The sequence below is a fragment of the Larus michahellis genome, chromosome 1, assembly GCF_964199755.1.
Source record: "Larus michahellis chromosome 1, bLarMic1.1, whole genome shotgun sequence".
Lineage (NCBI taxonomy): Eukaryota > Metazoa > Chordata > Aves > Charadriiformes > Laridae > Larus > Larus michahellis.
In genome coordinates, this window is record NC_133896.1 from 191,853,154 (window position 1) to 191,868,997 (window position 15,844).

Genomic DNA, 15,844 nt, shown 5'->3' on the forward strand with positions numbered 1-15,844 from the left:
CCAGAGATGTGTTACCAGTGAAAACAGCTGGGAACCATCACTTTATTTTCACATGAATTGGATCTGTTCCAAAAAGCCCGTAAAACTTCCCTGTCGTCATCCTTGAACTCACCTGATATAATAGCCAAAGATATATGGAATCACCTCTTCTGGGGGTGGGTTTTTTTACCTTCCCTCATCTCTCCAATGTGGCTACCAAAAATTTTGGAACAAGGCCTGCGGGGTCAGGAAGATGGACCGCTTCTGTTAAAGTAGCTGATAGAGCTTTTGCGTCTTTTCGCTAATGTGAATGATGCAAATATGCTAACGTATTTTTATTTTGAATCAATCCAGCTCCTTAAAATGTGGCGAGGAAAGGGACACTCCTGCATATTCGTGACAGTCTATCAAAGCATAATATTGATAAAAGTCTTCATTGTAGAAAGTACCATCTGTTTGGTACCATTATTCTCTCTTGAATGTGAATGGTGGAAATGACCAGTTGCTTTTTAGAATCTAATTTCGAGTTAATTTATTCTCTCTTTTTTTCCAAATACTAGAGTACGAATTCAAGCCCTAAACAGTCTGGGAGCGGGTCCTTTCAGCCACACCATAAAACTGAAAACAAAGCCTCTCCCCCCGGATCCACCTCGCCTGGAATGTGCTGCGTACAGTTCTCAGACTCTCAAGCTGAAGTGGGGAGAGGGAACTGCGAAAGCATTAACCGACTCCATTCAGTACCACCTTCAAATGGAGGATAAGAATGGAAGGTTGGTTTTGGCATCGCTTTAATCTGCCCCTGTGGCTGTGGTCTGATGCGTGGGAGATGGCAGCAAAGGGCAAAATTCCATATGCTTTGCTGAATTTACAACAGACGTAGGAGGTCATCTTGTCTGGCAAGGCAAGAAGGGCTCCAGTTGTTCTGTGCTGGAAAGCACAAGATCAAAAACTTTATCGTTTTTTTTATTTACAGTTCAATAAGAAATGTTTAATGAAATGTTTTGTACCAGCACACTTTTCTCTCTCTCAAAATAGTTAAGTATTTTGTCAGAGTATCAAGTCTAATCAGTCTTGGGAATTTTATGTACTTGATATTGGAAGGGAGGAATTCTTTAGTCTCTGTTGTCTTTATAAGCAGTTATTTTTAGTGGAAAATAAACTCATATAGTACAAATTACTATTTCAAGGGATCCCTTCTCTCATGTTAAATTGGAATGTAAGCTAAAATGGTACAGCAAGTACCTTTGCCTAAATGGTAAAATGAACGGTACTGCTACACTATGTACCGTGTCCGAATCTCTCGGTAGCTTTGGCTTGACAGAGAGGCAAAATAGATCTGCTAGGTGAAACTGCTCTGCTGGAAGGAGGATAACAAGTTAGACTCTTAACTGGAAAGAAATTCATGGCCATTACCAAAGACTAGGTCATGTGCAGGTACCATCTGTTTTAAATTTAAAAGAAAAGTCAAAGTAGATGATAACCCTTACAGAAAGAGATAAACTTGTGCTGCGTCCCGGGGATACCAAAATTGAAAATCAAATGAGAGCTGCCAAGACCAGTCTCTGTAAGAATTGTAATGTGAAGGAGAGCGGCCGGTCTACAAAGCTCTCAGAGTGGGACTTGGTGAGCGGTACAAGTGTGGCTCTGGCCTCCTGTGTAGATCTGAGCTGTAGATCAGTCACCCATCTCTGACAGCGACGAACAAGAGCAGTTGGATCCATGACCCTTTGGGTCCATGACCCTTTCGTAGGTGTAGTAAGGGAAAGTTGCAAAGGAGCAAAAAGCTAAAATCTAGTTACCTAATTCTGAAAAGCTAGCGGTGTTGGGGGAGTAGATGGCCACAAAAAAAACCAGCGTGTGCAGCTCATTGAGAGAGAGAACTGCTGTCCTTTCCCTTTCCCGTTGTTTCAAGTGCAGAAGGGTTTCTGAAAATGCTTAGGATCATTTTTGCCAAGAGACGGTCTGTAGTACTCTTTGTATAAAAGAGGGTTTATTTCAAAGGTGTGAGAAATAAAAACATGGCCCTAGAAAACGAGCTTATTGTTCTATAGTAGTGCCAGCACACTGTTTACCTCTGAAATAAATATTTCTGGGCTTCTCACTAGATGCTGGGAAATGATGGGAACAGATTTCAAGACAATACTGTAGCTACTTCTGGATTCCTTTTCTGTGTTTAAAATAAGCTACTCTTTCCATTTTCAGGTTCGTATCCTTATACAGAGGACCATGTCATACATACAAAGTGCAAAGACTCAGTGAGTCAACATCATACAAATTTTGTATTCAGGCATGTAATGAAGCTGGTGAAGGTCCCCTTTCTCAAGAATATGTTTTCACTACTCCCAAATCTGTTCCAGCTGCCTTGAAAGGTAAAGGTGCTTCTTTTCTCATTTGGCAGGTGGGGGCGTGACAAGTTGCTTTTGGTATTGTGGTGTATTTGGGGTATTTAGAATTTTAAGCCCTTTTCCAAGTGCAGGGAGGGATAGTAAGGGAATGCCCTTTTCGTGTAATTACCTAAAGCCTAAAATATTTGCTCCAAAAATGAGAGACTTGGGGTTTATGCATTCTTTGACATAAGAAGGTTTGTACTTAGAATCCTTGCTTCCCAGGAGAGAGTGACCAGGCTGTTAGAATTTGAGGTGAAAATTCTTCCTAGAATGTTTAGAATAATTTTAAGCATAACAGCTTCACCCCCACCACCACCATATGATAAACACTTGCAGTCAACGAATTTTACTTGCTTTCTCTCGGATGATACCTAAACTAGCAACAGAGACCTGTGCCAATTGTTAATTGTTGTTCCAGAAAATATTGTAGGAAGAATACATTTGAATCGGAATCTTTTGTTTCTCTGAGTGGCGTGGTTTTGGCTGGATTGGCCAATCAGAATGACAGATAGCCCTCCCCCCCGCCCCTCTCCAAAGAGAGGAGAGGAAGAGATAAGGAGATTTACAAGTTTAGAAAAAGAACTAAACTACTTTAATGAAAATATTAATAAATAATGAAATAATAAATAATAATGAAATAAATTTTTAAAGTACACAATATGTACAAAACCGTATCCAGCTCCCAGGATGACAGTCACATCACCAGCAGGCACAGGGAAAGTCCCAGACTGGAGTCAGTGACGGACAGGAGCAGGATTAAGGATCCGGAGTCAGGAATGCTTGGATCGGGATCAAAAGCAGATGAACAGACAGGGTCCTCCTTGGATGTCGGCCATTGAAGAAAGAGATTTGACCTTTTGATCCCTCAGTTTTTACACTGAGCGTGATGCAGATGGGCTGGAATACCCTGTTGGTCAATTTTTGGTCACCTGTCCTGTCCCCTCCTCCTTGCAGGTGGGACCGCTCTATGCTTTTCCACTTCCAACCCTCTTAACGGGGCAAATAACGAAGTTAGCTGACCTTGGTTATTATAGCAATAAGTATAAGCAAGAGCCTCTGTGCATACCGTTCCTTGGCATAACCAGGTCTTATCACTCTGAGAGTGAACCGTTTCTGAACAATGTGCTGTTAATTTCACACTTTAGTCAGTTAGAAGAGGCCCAGCTAAAAAGTAAAATTATGAAGCAGGAAAACTGGTTCTGTTTTACCTCAAACCAGGACACTGAGACAAAATAGCAGATAGAATACAGAATTTTACAAGACATTAGAATATAACGTGAAGCGACGGGGAAAGGAGAACGAGCTGGTTTTTGTGTGTTCTTCCTGCAGCACCGAGGATAGAGAGAATAAACGATCACACTTGTGAGATCACGTGGGAGGTTCTGCAGCCCATGAAGGGTGATCCAGTTATCTACTGTCTTCAGGTCATGGTGGGCAAAGACTCGGAATTCAAACAGGTATGACATGTTTCAGTTATTGTATTTTTCTTCAATTAGTATTCGCAATAACTAGTTTAGATTAGTTTATCACATACCAGTATGGTTTTAGTCACCGTGCTAACTTTTTGCCACTAAATAATATCAGGTAGTATCTGGTAAAACCATTGTCATAGAGAAAAGAGGTTAAAGTAATACAAATAACTGCAGGAAGTTGCAGCCCCTCTGGGTTACACTGGTGTTTACTAACTACAGCTTGGCACCTGAAGAGGTGCAGAAATTGTCCACTAATGGGAAGAACTGACAAAAAGAAAACATCCACCCAATGGTACAGAATTGAGACTTATGAGAAAAAGGACAAAGGGTTCTCTTTGCACGACGCTGTTTGAAGGCAGCAAACAATGTTATAAAAGCTTTGATGTTGTCGAAGTCACACTTCCGAGCAGAGAACTGCAGATAGGAAAGACCCCCTACTTTTTTTCTATAATTCCCTGATTTGGTTTTTACCATAGGAGCATTTCAGTAGCAGGGCGTGCAGGGTCGAGCAGATGAGAGTGTGTTTTAATTTCAGGTTTGGTTACCCAAAGATGCAGTTCGAAACGCCAAGCCACAAATTAGTCTGCATTTAAAAGAGGATGTGCAGTGCTAATTTTGCTTCCTTATAAACTGCCTGATAATGGACATGAAATTAGGCTTGGAAACTCTGTTTCACACTATTAAGCAAGCAGGTTTCCTTCCAGAAAGGAAACACAATTAATTCTGGTATATTATAATTTTATTATAGGTCAATAGTAAATAAATTTTGTCTGTGCTTTGGTAGATTGCAGGCCTTCATATTTTCGTAATTCGTAACCTTTGGTGTAGTGCTATGTTTATTATGTCCATTTGTTAACTTTTTCAGTAAAAGACGAACCATAATCCAAGGTGATTGTTTCCTTGCCATGTGCATATTCTTTAATGTAACTTTAAAATTGTTAATGCAACATATGAAGTATGTAAGTAAGGTGTGGTCAGTGTTGCTTCTAGACATGGAGTCAAACCATGCTTTGATGGGCAGCGTGCATTGCCCAATGAGCTGGAGAAGAAAATAAAGGTTATGTGTTAAGCCTGGAAATAACAAAGTAAACTGAGGTGTGTGATTCCTTTTAAATCCTCTCCAGAACAGTTTAGTGCAGTAAATTAAAATAAAATTAGAAGACTAGTTTGCAACAGTTAAACTTGGAACAGTTAAGAAGTAAACACTGTGGAAACAGCCTTTTAATACTTAGACATGATGGTGGCGATTTTCTTTGACGTGGACAAAAAATAAACTGCCTGGAAGTCCACTCCAAGCTGTTTGTTACCATTTCCCTGCAAAACTTCACTCTTCTCTCCTCCTCCTCCCTGGTCCGTCGGCCGAGTTGCTCGTGTTGTTGCTCCCTACGTGCTGTAGACAAAATAGTTTAGTAATCTGCTCTTTGAGCTATCAGTCCAGCTCTGAAAGGGGTTAGGAAGCAACCGTGTAAATACGCCAGCAAACGCGTTTGAGGGGAAGGCAACTTCTGTCAAGGTGCTGGGGACAAGCAGGCGAGGACAGTAACCCCTGCCAGCTGCCGTAGCCGCAGCTATAGAGCAGGATGCGTGGCTGTGGCCCCTTCGCTCGCTACCAGACGCATGATAAAAATTAGCAGAATTTTGAGGAAGCTGCACTTCCGATGACCTGCCCCGTCTCCGCGTGGGAACAATTTCTCGAGAGAAAGAAGATTCTCTAGGTTGTAGATTCCAGTAAAGCTCAGCTGCCGGGCTGTCGGAGGACTTTCCAAGACTGTGAGTAGCCACAGACCCAGCAACGGCTCTTCGAACAACAAAATGGGAAGAGATTGCCTGCTTCTCTCATTGAGTGGTCGGTGGTTTGCAGTTGTGAGATACTGTCTAACAGTATGATAACTGTAGGGAAAACGTTGGCATGATGTGATATTTCTGTATCCTGCTACCAATTAAATAAAGCAAATCCAGGTGAAGGGGTTTAAAGAGAGAAATCAAATAGTACCATGCTGCCCACCTAACACCTATTGATATACCTATAAACAGAAAATTGCACCCCTGTGTGATTTCGTTGGCTTTTATAGGACCTTTACCTAGCTGCAAATTAATTAATTAGAGAAACCAGCATTTAGATTTCACTGAATTAGGCACTGCGTGCCAGAGAGCTGTGAACTGCACATGAGAGTCTCCTTGTGTCAGCCAGCCAACTGAGAGGCCCACGGAGAACACCCCGATAATTTCATCAGATCCCAAGAAACGGGTGACCTTTAAGAATCACAGAGAGGACTCCTTGCAGCTTTCCTGATACGGTGTTTAAACACACGACACCTTAACTACAATGAAGTATGTTGAATTGGATTAGACTTAATGAACGAAGTAGCTTGATACAGAGTTAATTGCCTAAATTGCTGTGATATGATATTGTATATTACATCCCAGGGTGTAGTGTTTATGTTGTAAGTGGTCACTAAAAGCACCTTAACACTGGGGCTTCTGACAGCTTCTTTGGTGTGTACTCATCGTGCTATAAAAGCGCTTGTAGTTCTTCTCCTATGTTTCATCAAAAGGACTGGAGACTTTTGGCATTTTTGTCCATTTTTCCTTGCATGGGTGAAAACACTGGTGAAGAGTCACCCTCTTTACAGTCACCATCACCACAAACAAAACCATACTGAGATATATATGTGTCTGTAAGGCGTTTTTAGTTGACGGATCGGTTTTTTTCTTTATTGCCAGATTTATAAGGGTCCGGACTGGTCATTCCGGTACACAGGCCTCCAGCTGAACTGCGAATACCGTTTCCGCGCGTGTGCCATTCGACAGTGCCAAGAGACAGGAGGTCACCAGGACCTGGTCGGCCCCTACAGCGCACCAGTGCTATTCATCTCTCAGAGGACTGAACCGCCGGCCAGCGCCAGCAAGGACACTGTGCAAACCACAAGGACACAATGGTCACAGAGCGACCAAGTGTGCGCTGCTGTCATCCTTGCACTTTTCGCTATCTTTTCCATCCTGATCGCTGTTATCATTCAGTACTTCGTAATAAAGTGAAGAGATTGATTTTTTTAGAATCGCTGCCCATTACATTTTACTTTCTCATAATCTAAAAGTAATTCTGTTCTCTTGCTTTTTACAAAACCAGGCGTTTAGCACCGGCGTTGGGACTGATGCAGACCTTTTCAGCCACTTCAAAATGCTTACTGGTAGGCGTAGGCTGGCACACGTTACTAGAACGCAAGCCACAGAAATACAATCTTTTCTTTAATATGCCTTCTTGCAGTACAAACTCTCTATGGGGCAGGCAAGCAGTGTTTAACGAAAAGGGTTTGACCAGTAAACAGGAGTGTAAAAAAAAAAAAATTAAAAAAAATATGGTTTCCTGGCCCACACTTTTAAGGGTTGCTACCATAGCAGGGAAGAATGTGTAGATCGCATTTCAAACGTACACTAACAAACTTGTGCTGTATACAATATTAATCTGATGCTGTGAAAGCAATTTAGCGCTGTATTTCTACCTCCTCATTTGTCTTAATTATTTGGGAAGCAGGATTTATGCTGAAAAAAAAAAAAAAAAAAAAAACAAACGAAGGGGCTTTTCTCAGGCAGCAAATAATAAACTGGATGGAAGAGTATGCATGAAGGAAGCTTCTTATCTGATAAATGTGGAGTTCTTCACTGCAAGTAGATGTTTTGGAAAGACTACAAGGGGATGGCACAAGTGGTTTATCTTGCCCCCAGGATTTGACATGTTTACTTACAAAAAATGCCTCTTTTACTTCTTACGAATATAGAAGGGAGAGCGTGAGAGAACTTTCTTAGACTTATTATTTAAATCGAAAAAACACATTTCCAAAGTTGACTGTTGATCGGATGCAGTTTATACAGACGTCTGTGCCCTCTGATTTTGGCTATTGATAGATATTTGAGATCAAATTCATTATGGAAATTTTGCTGTTTCCCCAGCATTCACTTGCCATATCCACCGGAATCAAGCACTGCCTTTTCTTTTTTTTCCTCGTTTGTTCTTTCTTCCTTCCTTTCTCTTCCTTCCTTTCTCTCTTTCTTTCTTTGGGGCACCAAATCCGAAGACGAAGTGTAGTAATTTGCACCAGAAAACTTAAAAGCTGCTTTTTTTCTTGAGATCCTAATGTTTAATGTAATGTCTCTTTGGATACTGTACCAAATTGTTGATTGCATGTAGTTAATGTTGCATTAGAGCACTTTGCAATTGCATAACTCATCAATGTTTTGTGAGCTTGCATTTGTGAGTTCTTGAATGACCAGACTGAATTTTATCGAGTATCCCATTGAACATCTTGCTAGATGTCAATGATTGCCAGTGACACAAAGCTTGTAGTGAAACTTATCTTTAAAAGAAAAAAAAAATTCCTTGTCACATCACACTTACGTTATTTGTTATACACTTTGTAATTAGCTACTTTTAATTTATTTGAGTTACAAGATAGTGGATCATTAATGACTTCTAGTTGTGTTCAGTTTAGCATTTTTAATGGTATTAAACACTTCTGTCGGTCTTAATAATAATAAAAAAAGGAACCTCTGTCTTGTGCTTTGAAGATCTCTGAAGAATTTCTCTTATATTAGAACGGGCATGTATTGTAATTGTTTATACGTCCAATGATCTGTGCTGTAGAATAATGTTGCTTTTAGGTTTTTTTTTTTAAAAAAAAAACAAACTGGTGAAGAACTTGGCCTCCACGTGGCGAGAACGATCTGTCTTTAAAATGTACTGTATGTTTACATTTTATTTCGAATCTGTCATTTGTACGTATAGGCTGATACCTTCCCGCAGGATACCGCGATAACTGATGTTTTCTAGAACCTTCTTCAAAGTGCCATGTTTGGCAGTGCAAATGAGGTTGCGTGTAACAGCCCAGAGATTTCTTACGGTTGAATGTCTAAAACGGTAAGATTTGTTACTACAGTTAATCTGCAGTGACTTATGTTTTTCATAGTAAAATTCAAATGAGCTCCTATTTTTGATAGTCATTTAATAGTGTATTTGCCATTTGAGCCTCAGTGCGTATTACTGCATTGAAGACAGTTTTTAATGTAATCTTAATTTTACCTCATATACTGTACATTCCAAAAATAAATTTAAAAAAAAAAGGAAAAAAAAAAAGAAAAACTCTAAACTTTTTAAAACGTTATAGATACACTACCAAACATATCACTTTACAACTGTACAACGTCGGACTCCATGAAGACAAACCTGTATAGTCTGATATAGAAAATACATAAACTATGTAGCAAAGTATCTTTAAAAAAAAAAAAGAAAAATCTGTGGAAAATAAAAGCATCATTCTTTTTCGCTGTTGTCGGTCCGTCCTGTTGGCCTGTCCCGCCGCGGCTTGCAGCGCTTTTCCCTCCCCCCGGCGGCGAGGCCGCCCTGGGGCGGGGGGCGGCGGTGCCCCGCTCCCCTCAGGCGCCGGGGGTAGAGTGCCCCCGCTCCCCTCAGGGCTCCGAGGCGGCCGCGGTGCCCCGCTCCTCTCAGGGCGGCGGGGAGCGGCGGTGCCAGCTCCCCTCAGGGCGGCGGGGAGGCGGCAGCGGCTCGCTCCCTTCAGGCAGCGAGGCGGCGGCGGTGTCCCGCTCCCCTCAGGCGGCGGGGAGGCGGCAGTGGTCCGCTGCCTTCAGGACGGTGCCCGGCTCCCCGCAGGGCGCCGAGGCGGTGGTGGTACTCCGCTCCCCTCAGACGGCGGGGGCCGGCGGTGCCGCGCACCCCTCAGGACAGTTCCCCGCTGCCCTCAGGGCGGTGGGGCGGAGCGCTACCTGCGGGGCGGTGGGCGCCCCCCCTCCCCCAGCCCCCCGCCGCGGGGCGGGGCCGGGGCCGGGGCCGGGGCCGGAGAAGCGGCGCTGCCCCCGGCAGGGTGCGTCCCGCCTGGCAGCGGCGGCGGAGGGGGCTGAGGCGGCCGAGTTCGCCGTCGGCATGTGGGACGGCGGCGGGGGGAACGGCAGCGAGGGCGAGCACTGGCCCTGGCCGCCCTGCGACGAGCGGCTGTGCTTGGCGCTGCCGGTGCGGGCGCTCGTCCCCGTCACGGCCGTCTGTCTGGGGCTGTTCGTGGTCGGCGTGGTGGGCAACGTCCTGACGGTGCTGGTCATCCATGGCTACCGTGACATGAAGACCACCACCAACCTCTACCTGGGCAGCATGGCCATCTCGGACCTGCTCATCCTCCTGGGGCTGCCTTTCGACCTTTACCGCCTGTGGCGCTCCCGGCCCTGGATCTTCGGGCAGCTGCTGTGCCGCCTCTCCCACTACCTCAGCGAGGGCTGCACCTACTGCACCATCCTCCACATCACCGCCCTCACCGTGGAGCGCTACCTCGCCATCTGCTTCCCCCTCAAGGCCAAGGTGGTCGTCACCAAGCGCCGAGTGAAGGCCGTCATCGGTGCCCTCTGGGCCTTTGCCTTCCTCTCCGCCAGCCCCTTCTTCTTCCTAGTTGGCGTGGAGCAGCCCGACAACCACACCGACAGCCGGGAGTGCAAGCCCACCCTGCAGGCCATGGAGTCCGGCCTGCTGGCCACCATGTTCTGGGTCACCACCTCCTACTTCGTCCTGCCCGTCATCTGCCTCAACGTCCTCTATGGTTTCATCGGCCGGGAGCTGTGGCGGAGCAACGCACGCCTGCGGGGCCCCAACACGGTCCTCCAGGAGAAGGGGCACCGCCAGACCCTCAAGATCTTGGGTGAGTCCCTCCTCCATCACCCCTCGGGCTAGGGGCCGTGGCTGGGGCTAGGGCTGGGGCTGAGGGGCTGGGGCTGAGGCTAGGGCTGGGGACAAAGCACTCACAGCTCCTGCACAGGGTACGGAGAGCACAAGGGAGTATCCCAGCCACGCTGCCAAGCCCTCCAGTGCTCCTAGGGACCGCCACGGCAGGGATTTCGCTCCCTCAGGGCTGAGGCTTCACCTGGTGTAGCACTGTACAGCCAGCAGCGTGGCTGCCTTCTGTAGAAATACCCTTTTTTCTGAATTTTAGCAGGCAGAGCCGAGTACAAGGTAGTCTGCAACTTCAGAAAAACTGTGGTACCATCAGTAGTCTCTTCCAGTGGGCAGCAACACCTCTGGGTGGTAAATTTCTGCTTCTGAAAAATAAAGTTTGATTTTCTTAGCAGTCTTACTCCTCGGAGTAAATCCACTGGTTGCCCAGGCAGTCTGAAAAACAGCAGCTTAACCCTTACGAGCTGTTTGCAGACAAATCACATAATAGCAAAGCGCTTCCTGCTGTTGTAGGATGGTGTTAATTTTTAGTTCATTTTCTTAGTGATACATTCATTACCTTAGCATCAGGCTCTGGAAAGTTAAGAGATCACAGTTTACCCTTGGGGCTTTAAAGTTTGTACATAGTGACCGATCTGAAGGAAAAAAAAGGAAACGAAAAAGAAATCCAGCTATTGATTAATGAGCACAAAACAAAATGCCCTGGTTATTTTATTTTCCTACCTTTTGCAAAGGTTTTATATGCTACATGGGAGATTTCTTTTATCAAGGATGGAAATAGCTGGATGGAAATAGCGTAGCACGAAGGACAGAAACTAATAAGCCAGAGAGAGTACATTTTGCTAACTTATTTGAGGAAGGTATTTACATCGGAGTAGGCACAAGGTTTTCCAACAGAAACAGCCGTGTCCACAATCTCCTTAGAACCCACTGAACCAGACCGATTCCCCCTTATCTCAAAGAGCCAGCAGAACTACATGTGTGATGTTTTTCAGGCATAAACTTGCTTGGGCTGTATGCCTTTTTTTTTTTTGAGCTCTGAGAAACACGAATGCTCCATAAATGGAGCATTTATTTACTTATGTGCATTTATAAACAAAAATAATTTAAAAATATGGATACGGTAATACGCTTATTTAATTGTTTCTCATCTGCTTCTGCTATGTTGCCATTGCCAGAGTGTTTGTATTTATATTTGTTTGTATTGGTGCTAAAACACCACACAAGACCAGGAGAACAGCTGGAGTGACTCAGGCTAGAGATCCATCTAGTCAAATATCTGTCTCCAGCAGTAATTGTCTGGGGATACCTTTAGGAGCTCCAGTGGAAAAAAAATCAATAGACCAACTACACTGTAAGTCTGTATTTTAGTAGCCATCCCGTTACAATAGTGCGAATTCAGTGGGAGCTTGGGTGACTGAGGTTCAGCCCTCGCGCTACGGGCTTTTTAAGTAATGTGGATGTGTTAAAGAACAGCACTGGGGCAACTGCAGCTGCCGTGCGTTTCCACAAAAACAGCTCTTACGGTGACTTTCGTTTTCATATCACATTCACGGCATTACAGACGTTGCCGAGGAGAAGCTTTGTTGTGCCCGATGTTATTATATGGCTGTTACGTCACTGTTGGTTGTTCACATTTTTCTCATCTTGTGGTTTAGCTGAAGATTTTACCAGTTACCTTTTAATCCAAAGACTAACCATCAGACTTGCTGCTATTCCCATTTTCATGGGGATTTTCCAACAATTTAATGCCGTATTTCTATGTATCATTTGTGCCGGTTAGAAGAACTTGTAAAATCAGCTACGTAAAATGTAGTGTACTGGATGGTTGAAAAGTTAACTCGCTCCTTAACTGTCGCATGTGTTATTTTGTCTTATAGCTGTGGTGGTTCTGGCCTTTGTAATTTGCTGGTTGCCTTTCCACATTGGCAGGATCATATTTATAAACACCCGGGACATCAGGATGATGCTGTTCTCCCAGTACTTTAATATATTTGCTCTGCAGCTTTTCTACCTGAGCGCATCTATCAACCCGATCCTCTACAATCTCATTTCGAAGAAGTACAGGGCAGCAGCCTACAAGCTGCTGTTGCCACAGCGAGCTGCAGAAAGGGCTTTCACGGTAACAAAAGACGCTGGTGGCTACACAGAGACCAGCGCTAGCACAAGAAATGAGTATGCCACCAGCTTCTGAGCCTGCGCCCCGTGCTTTTCCAGGCGTTCTCTGACAAGGAACGGAATTTTCTTTTCACAGGACAGTCGCAAAAAGGATGGACATTTGTCAGGACCTGTGGTATTTTGTCACCATTTGAATTTTGAAATACTTGAAATACTTGTATTTTTGTTAACGGAGCAAGCAGAGACCATAAAGTAGTGTAAATGATGTGCAACCGTGAAAGATAGGAATAGGAAAAGCTCAATAGGAAAAGCTGGAGTAAATTGCCAGTGAAACTGTGGTTTCAGTTTATTACATGTTGTTCATTGCATGTGTTCTGTGCGATTTCTAGTGTTTGCTAAAAATCCTAACATCAAGGAGCGCAAAGGAGGAGGGAGTTTGAGGCAGCAGCTTTGCGTGGGTGCAGTAGCAGGTAAACTCCCAGACAGCCTTTGCCGTTTTAAAATGGTTTGCTTATATACGAGGTTTTACAAAAAACAGTCTTGCAAGGAGATGGATGCAAAAGAAGTCACCCATTAGCCTGAACATCCTTGGAAAAAGGGGGCATATATTTTAGTAGCTGGCCTGTAATCGTGAATGGGAGTTTTCCAGGCAGTTTCACTGACTCTTCCCTTGGGAAAGTGTCTCCTCTGCGCAGCAGCCTCCGGGCTTAACCCTCTTGGTCTGACCCATGCGATCAAATAAGGTCTCTTATTTATATACTAGCAACCAATCCCCTATATCTGTAAGAGATTAGATACTCCTGACCACTTCCTCGTGACAGACGCGCAGTGTTGATAAATGTTCGCGGTGGTATGTCCCCACTGCATCACAGTACGTACTGCGCACAAAAATAATACGCCAAGTTAACCTGTCTCGCCACAAACGAGACCTGTCACCGAACGTGCTCAGACTGCGCCCAGGACTTACTGCTACATAACGCTGCACTGCAAGTCAAAAAACAACGCATTAATTTTGCTCTAAAGATTTTAAATACAAACGTTAAACTATATGATTTAGAAAGGAGGCTTCTTGTAAGAAAGAGCTGGAAGGAGTTGCAGTACCGGTTTCTATGCATTTTACCCATTACCTTCCTGGCTTTAGTGAGATAAATCTGGACCAGAATCGATGACATGGGTCTGCGCTTACAGGAGCATCACTGGTGGTATATCTGCGCTTGGCCTTGGTTATCTGTTAACTTTTGTTAATTAAGACATCTGTGGATCAAAAGAGTAATGGTGGCGTTTACTGCACGCTGGAGCAATGGTGTTTGCTGCCACGCGAAGGCAGAATTCAACATCCAGCTCAGAGATCCCAAGATGGTAGAGTTGAACCCAGGCCTTCTTCGGGTTTTAAAAATATGACCAATTCTCCTTTTAACAATCCATAGCTCTGAGTCACTGAATTGAAAAAAAAACTACACCCAGAAAAAAACCCGTAGCTCACTGCACACACGTTAAGCTTTCTTCTTCCACCAGCTTCGGACTGGGGTAGAGCAGTCGTCTGCAGGGCTTGGGCGGGATTGCTTTTGCTGGGAGGGGGGCGGTGTCATTAAACTGTTATAATAAAAGAACAGCTGGTATTTTGTGTTTGTTTGGACAAGTTATTTTTAACAGTAATGTTTGTAAATGTATGTAGACCGAGGGGGGGGAAAAAAAAGCTTTGTCACATTGATATATAGCCGTGCAGCCTCTTCTGCATGCCTGGGATCTGCTGCTAAAGGCTTTTCCTTTATCACTAGCTACTAAATTGCGCTGAGAGATAAACACTTCCCCAGCAGAAATGTCCACAAAAAGCAATCACGGAGGTACCAAGAGCAGGAGGTGCGAGTGGGAGGAGGCAGCAAAATGCCCTAATGGGATGCTGCACTGAACGTCCCCTTTTCTGGGATGCCCAGGGCAGGGCCCTGTGTGGCTGTGTCATCTGTCCCTGTCCCTCCCGGCTGGGACCCCGTCTCACCCCTCGGGGGTTGACTGTGTTTCTGCGGAAAGCTGCAGGCTTGGGCTGCTCCTGCTCAGCCTCAGACGCCACAGCAGAAGGCTTCTGCCCCCACTGGGAGGCTCCCTGGAAATGGTCTGGTTTTCCGTGAAAGTCATTTGTATCCCTGTAACAAACATCCCTTTCGCACGCTTAGGAGAATAACAAGGCAGCACACCGCATTTGTGAGCTTGCAGTGCCGTTTTGTTAATGCCCTGTTGCCACCTTTGTTCTGGGACAGAGATGGAGTTTGGGGAGTTTCCTCAGAATTAACCAGGCCTGGCATTGCTGTCTCTGGCAGTCCGTAATGGATGTCGTAAATAAAAAAATAGCACTGTTCTTATTTATTCCCAGGAACTCTGTGTTCAGGCTATCTTGAAAAGAAATGTTTCAGAAGTAGCTTCTCTACAGGCTATAAAAATATAAGGGAAAATGGACTAGAGGTGCAGAACAAGTTTGCCAGGCAGAGTGAAAGAAATTATTGTAATTTTTAAGAGAGAGAGAAAATTGGGGGATTTAAAAGAAAAGCAGAAAGAATGGATGATAAGAAGAAAGCATGTTGAGGTACTCTGTGTCTTATGAGAACACTTAATTACGTTGAAACGCACAGGAAGGAAAATCCGTGATGTGACACAGCCCACGATTGACCCTGGAGACTTGTTAGAACGTGATTGTGCTTAAGAAGATGTTAAACCTAAATTAACCACCTGAAGTTTGAAAGGGATCTAAACCCGTTCATTCTTAAACACGTGAACAGGTTTTTCTGACTGGAGCGGAAAGAAAGTCCTCCCCTGGACCGTAGCCTAAAGTGGGGGGATGCTCGCCCGGTCCCCTGCGGCACAGCCTCTCCCACTCGCTCAGGGACCTGCAGCCTCAGGCAATGCTCACTGACTACCGGACACCCACCACTCACTGCCCAACATCGCAATTTAGAAAAAAAAAAAAAAAAAAGAAAGAGAAAGAGCTGGTAACTCAGCGGCAAGTTGAGAAAAGACACCCGGAAAATCCATGGAAAGCCTTCCCTAGCAGGGAGGCTACATCTGCGAAATCTTACCAGTTTGATGCAGACACATAAAGCTTGTGAAAGCTTTACAGTCTAAACAGTTGTGACAGAGAAAGAAGAGTGATGGTCTCTGATTAATAGATC

General features: G+C 44.6%; 2 protein-coding genes across 9 annotated transcripts in view; both read left to right on the forward strand.

The window, feature by feature from the left end:
- FNDC3A (fibronectin type III domain containing 3A) overlaps positions 1-9,158 on the forward strand; it is a 123,473-nt gene extending 114,315 nt beyond the window's left edge. For all 8 annotated transcript variants that reach the window (XM_074565820.1, XM_074565830.1, XM_074565855.1 and 5 more), the window contains 4 exons: positions 540-749; positions 2,182-2,348; positions 3,696-3,823; positions 6,563-9,158. In XM_074565820.1, the coding sequence (XP_074421921.1) occupies positions 540-749; positions 2,182-2,348; positions 3,696-3,823; positions 6,563-6,877 (820 nt within the window). In that variant the 3' untranslated portion in view covers positions 6,878-9,158. The remainder of the gene's footprint in view (positions 1-539; positions 750-2,181; positions 2,349-3,695; positions 3,824-6,562) is intronic.
- An 83-nt stretch (positions 9,159-9,241) lies between these two features.
- On the forward strand, positions 9,242-14,302 carry MLNR (motilin receptor). Its single transcript, XM_074565896.1, has 2 exons — positions 9,242-10,533; positions 12,446-14,302. The coding sequence occupies exons 1-2, from the start codon at positions 9,774-9,776 to the stop codon at positions 12,757-12,759; spliced, it is 1,074 nt and encodes a 357-aa protein (XP_074421997.1). The 5' UTR covers positions 9,242-9,773; the 3' UTR covers positions 12,760-14,302.
- Positions 14,303-15,844: the final 1,542 nt, after the last annotated feature.

What these genes read in the sequence shown, in the direction of transcription:
- MLNR (XM_074565896.1), top strand. Translation starts at nt 9,774, where the DNA reads ATGTGGGACGGCGGCGGGGGGAACGGCAGCGAGGGCGAGCACTGGCCC. An exon ending in CCAGACCCTCAAGATCTTGG is followed by an intron (nt 10,534 to 12,445) that starts GTGAGTCCCTCC and finishes TTTGTCTTATAG; the next exon opens with CTGTGGTGGTTCTGGCCTTT.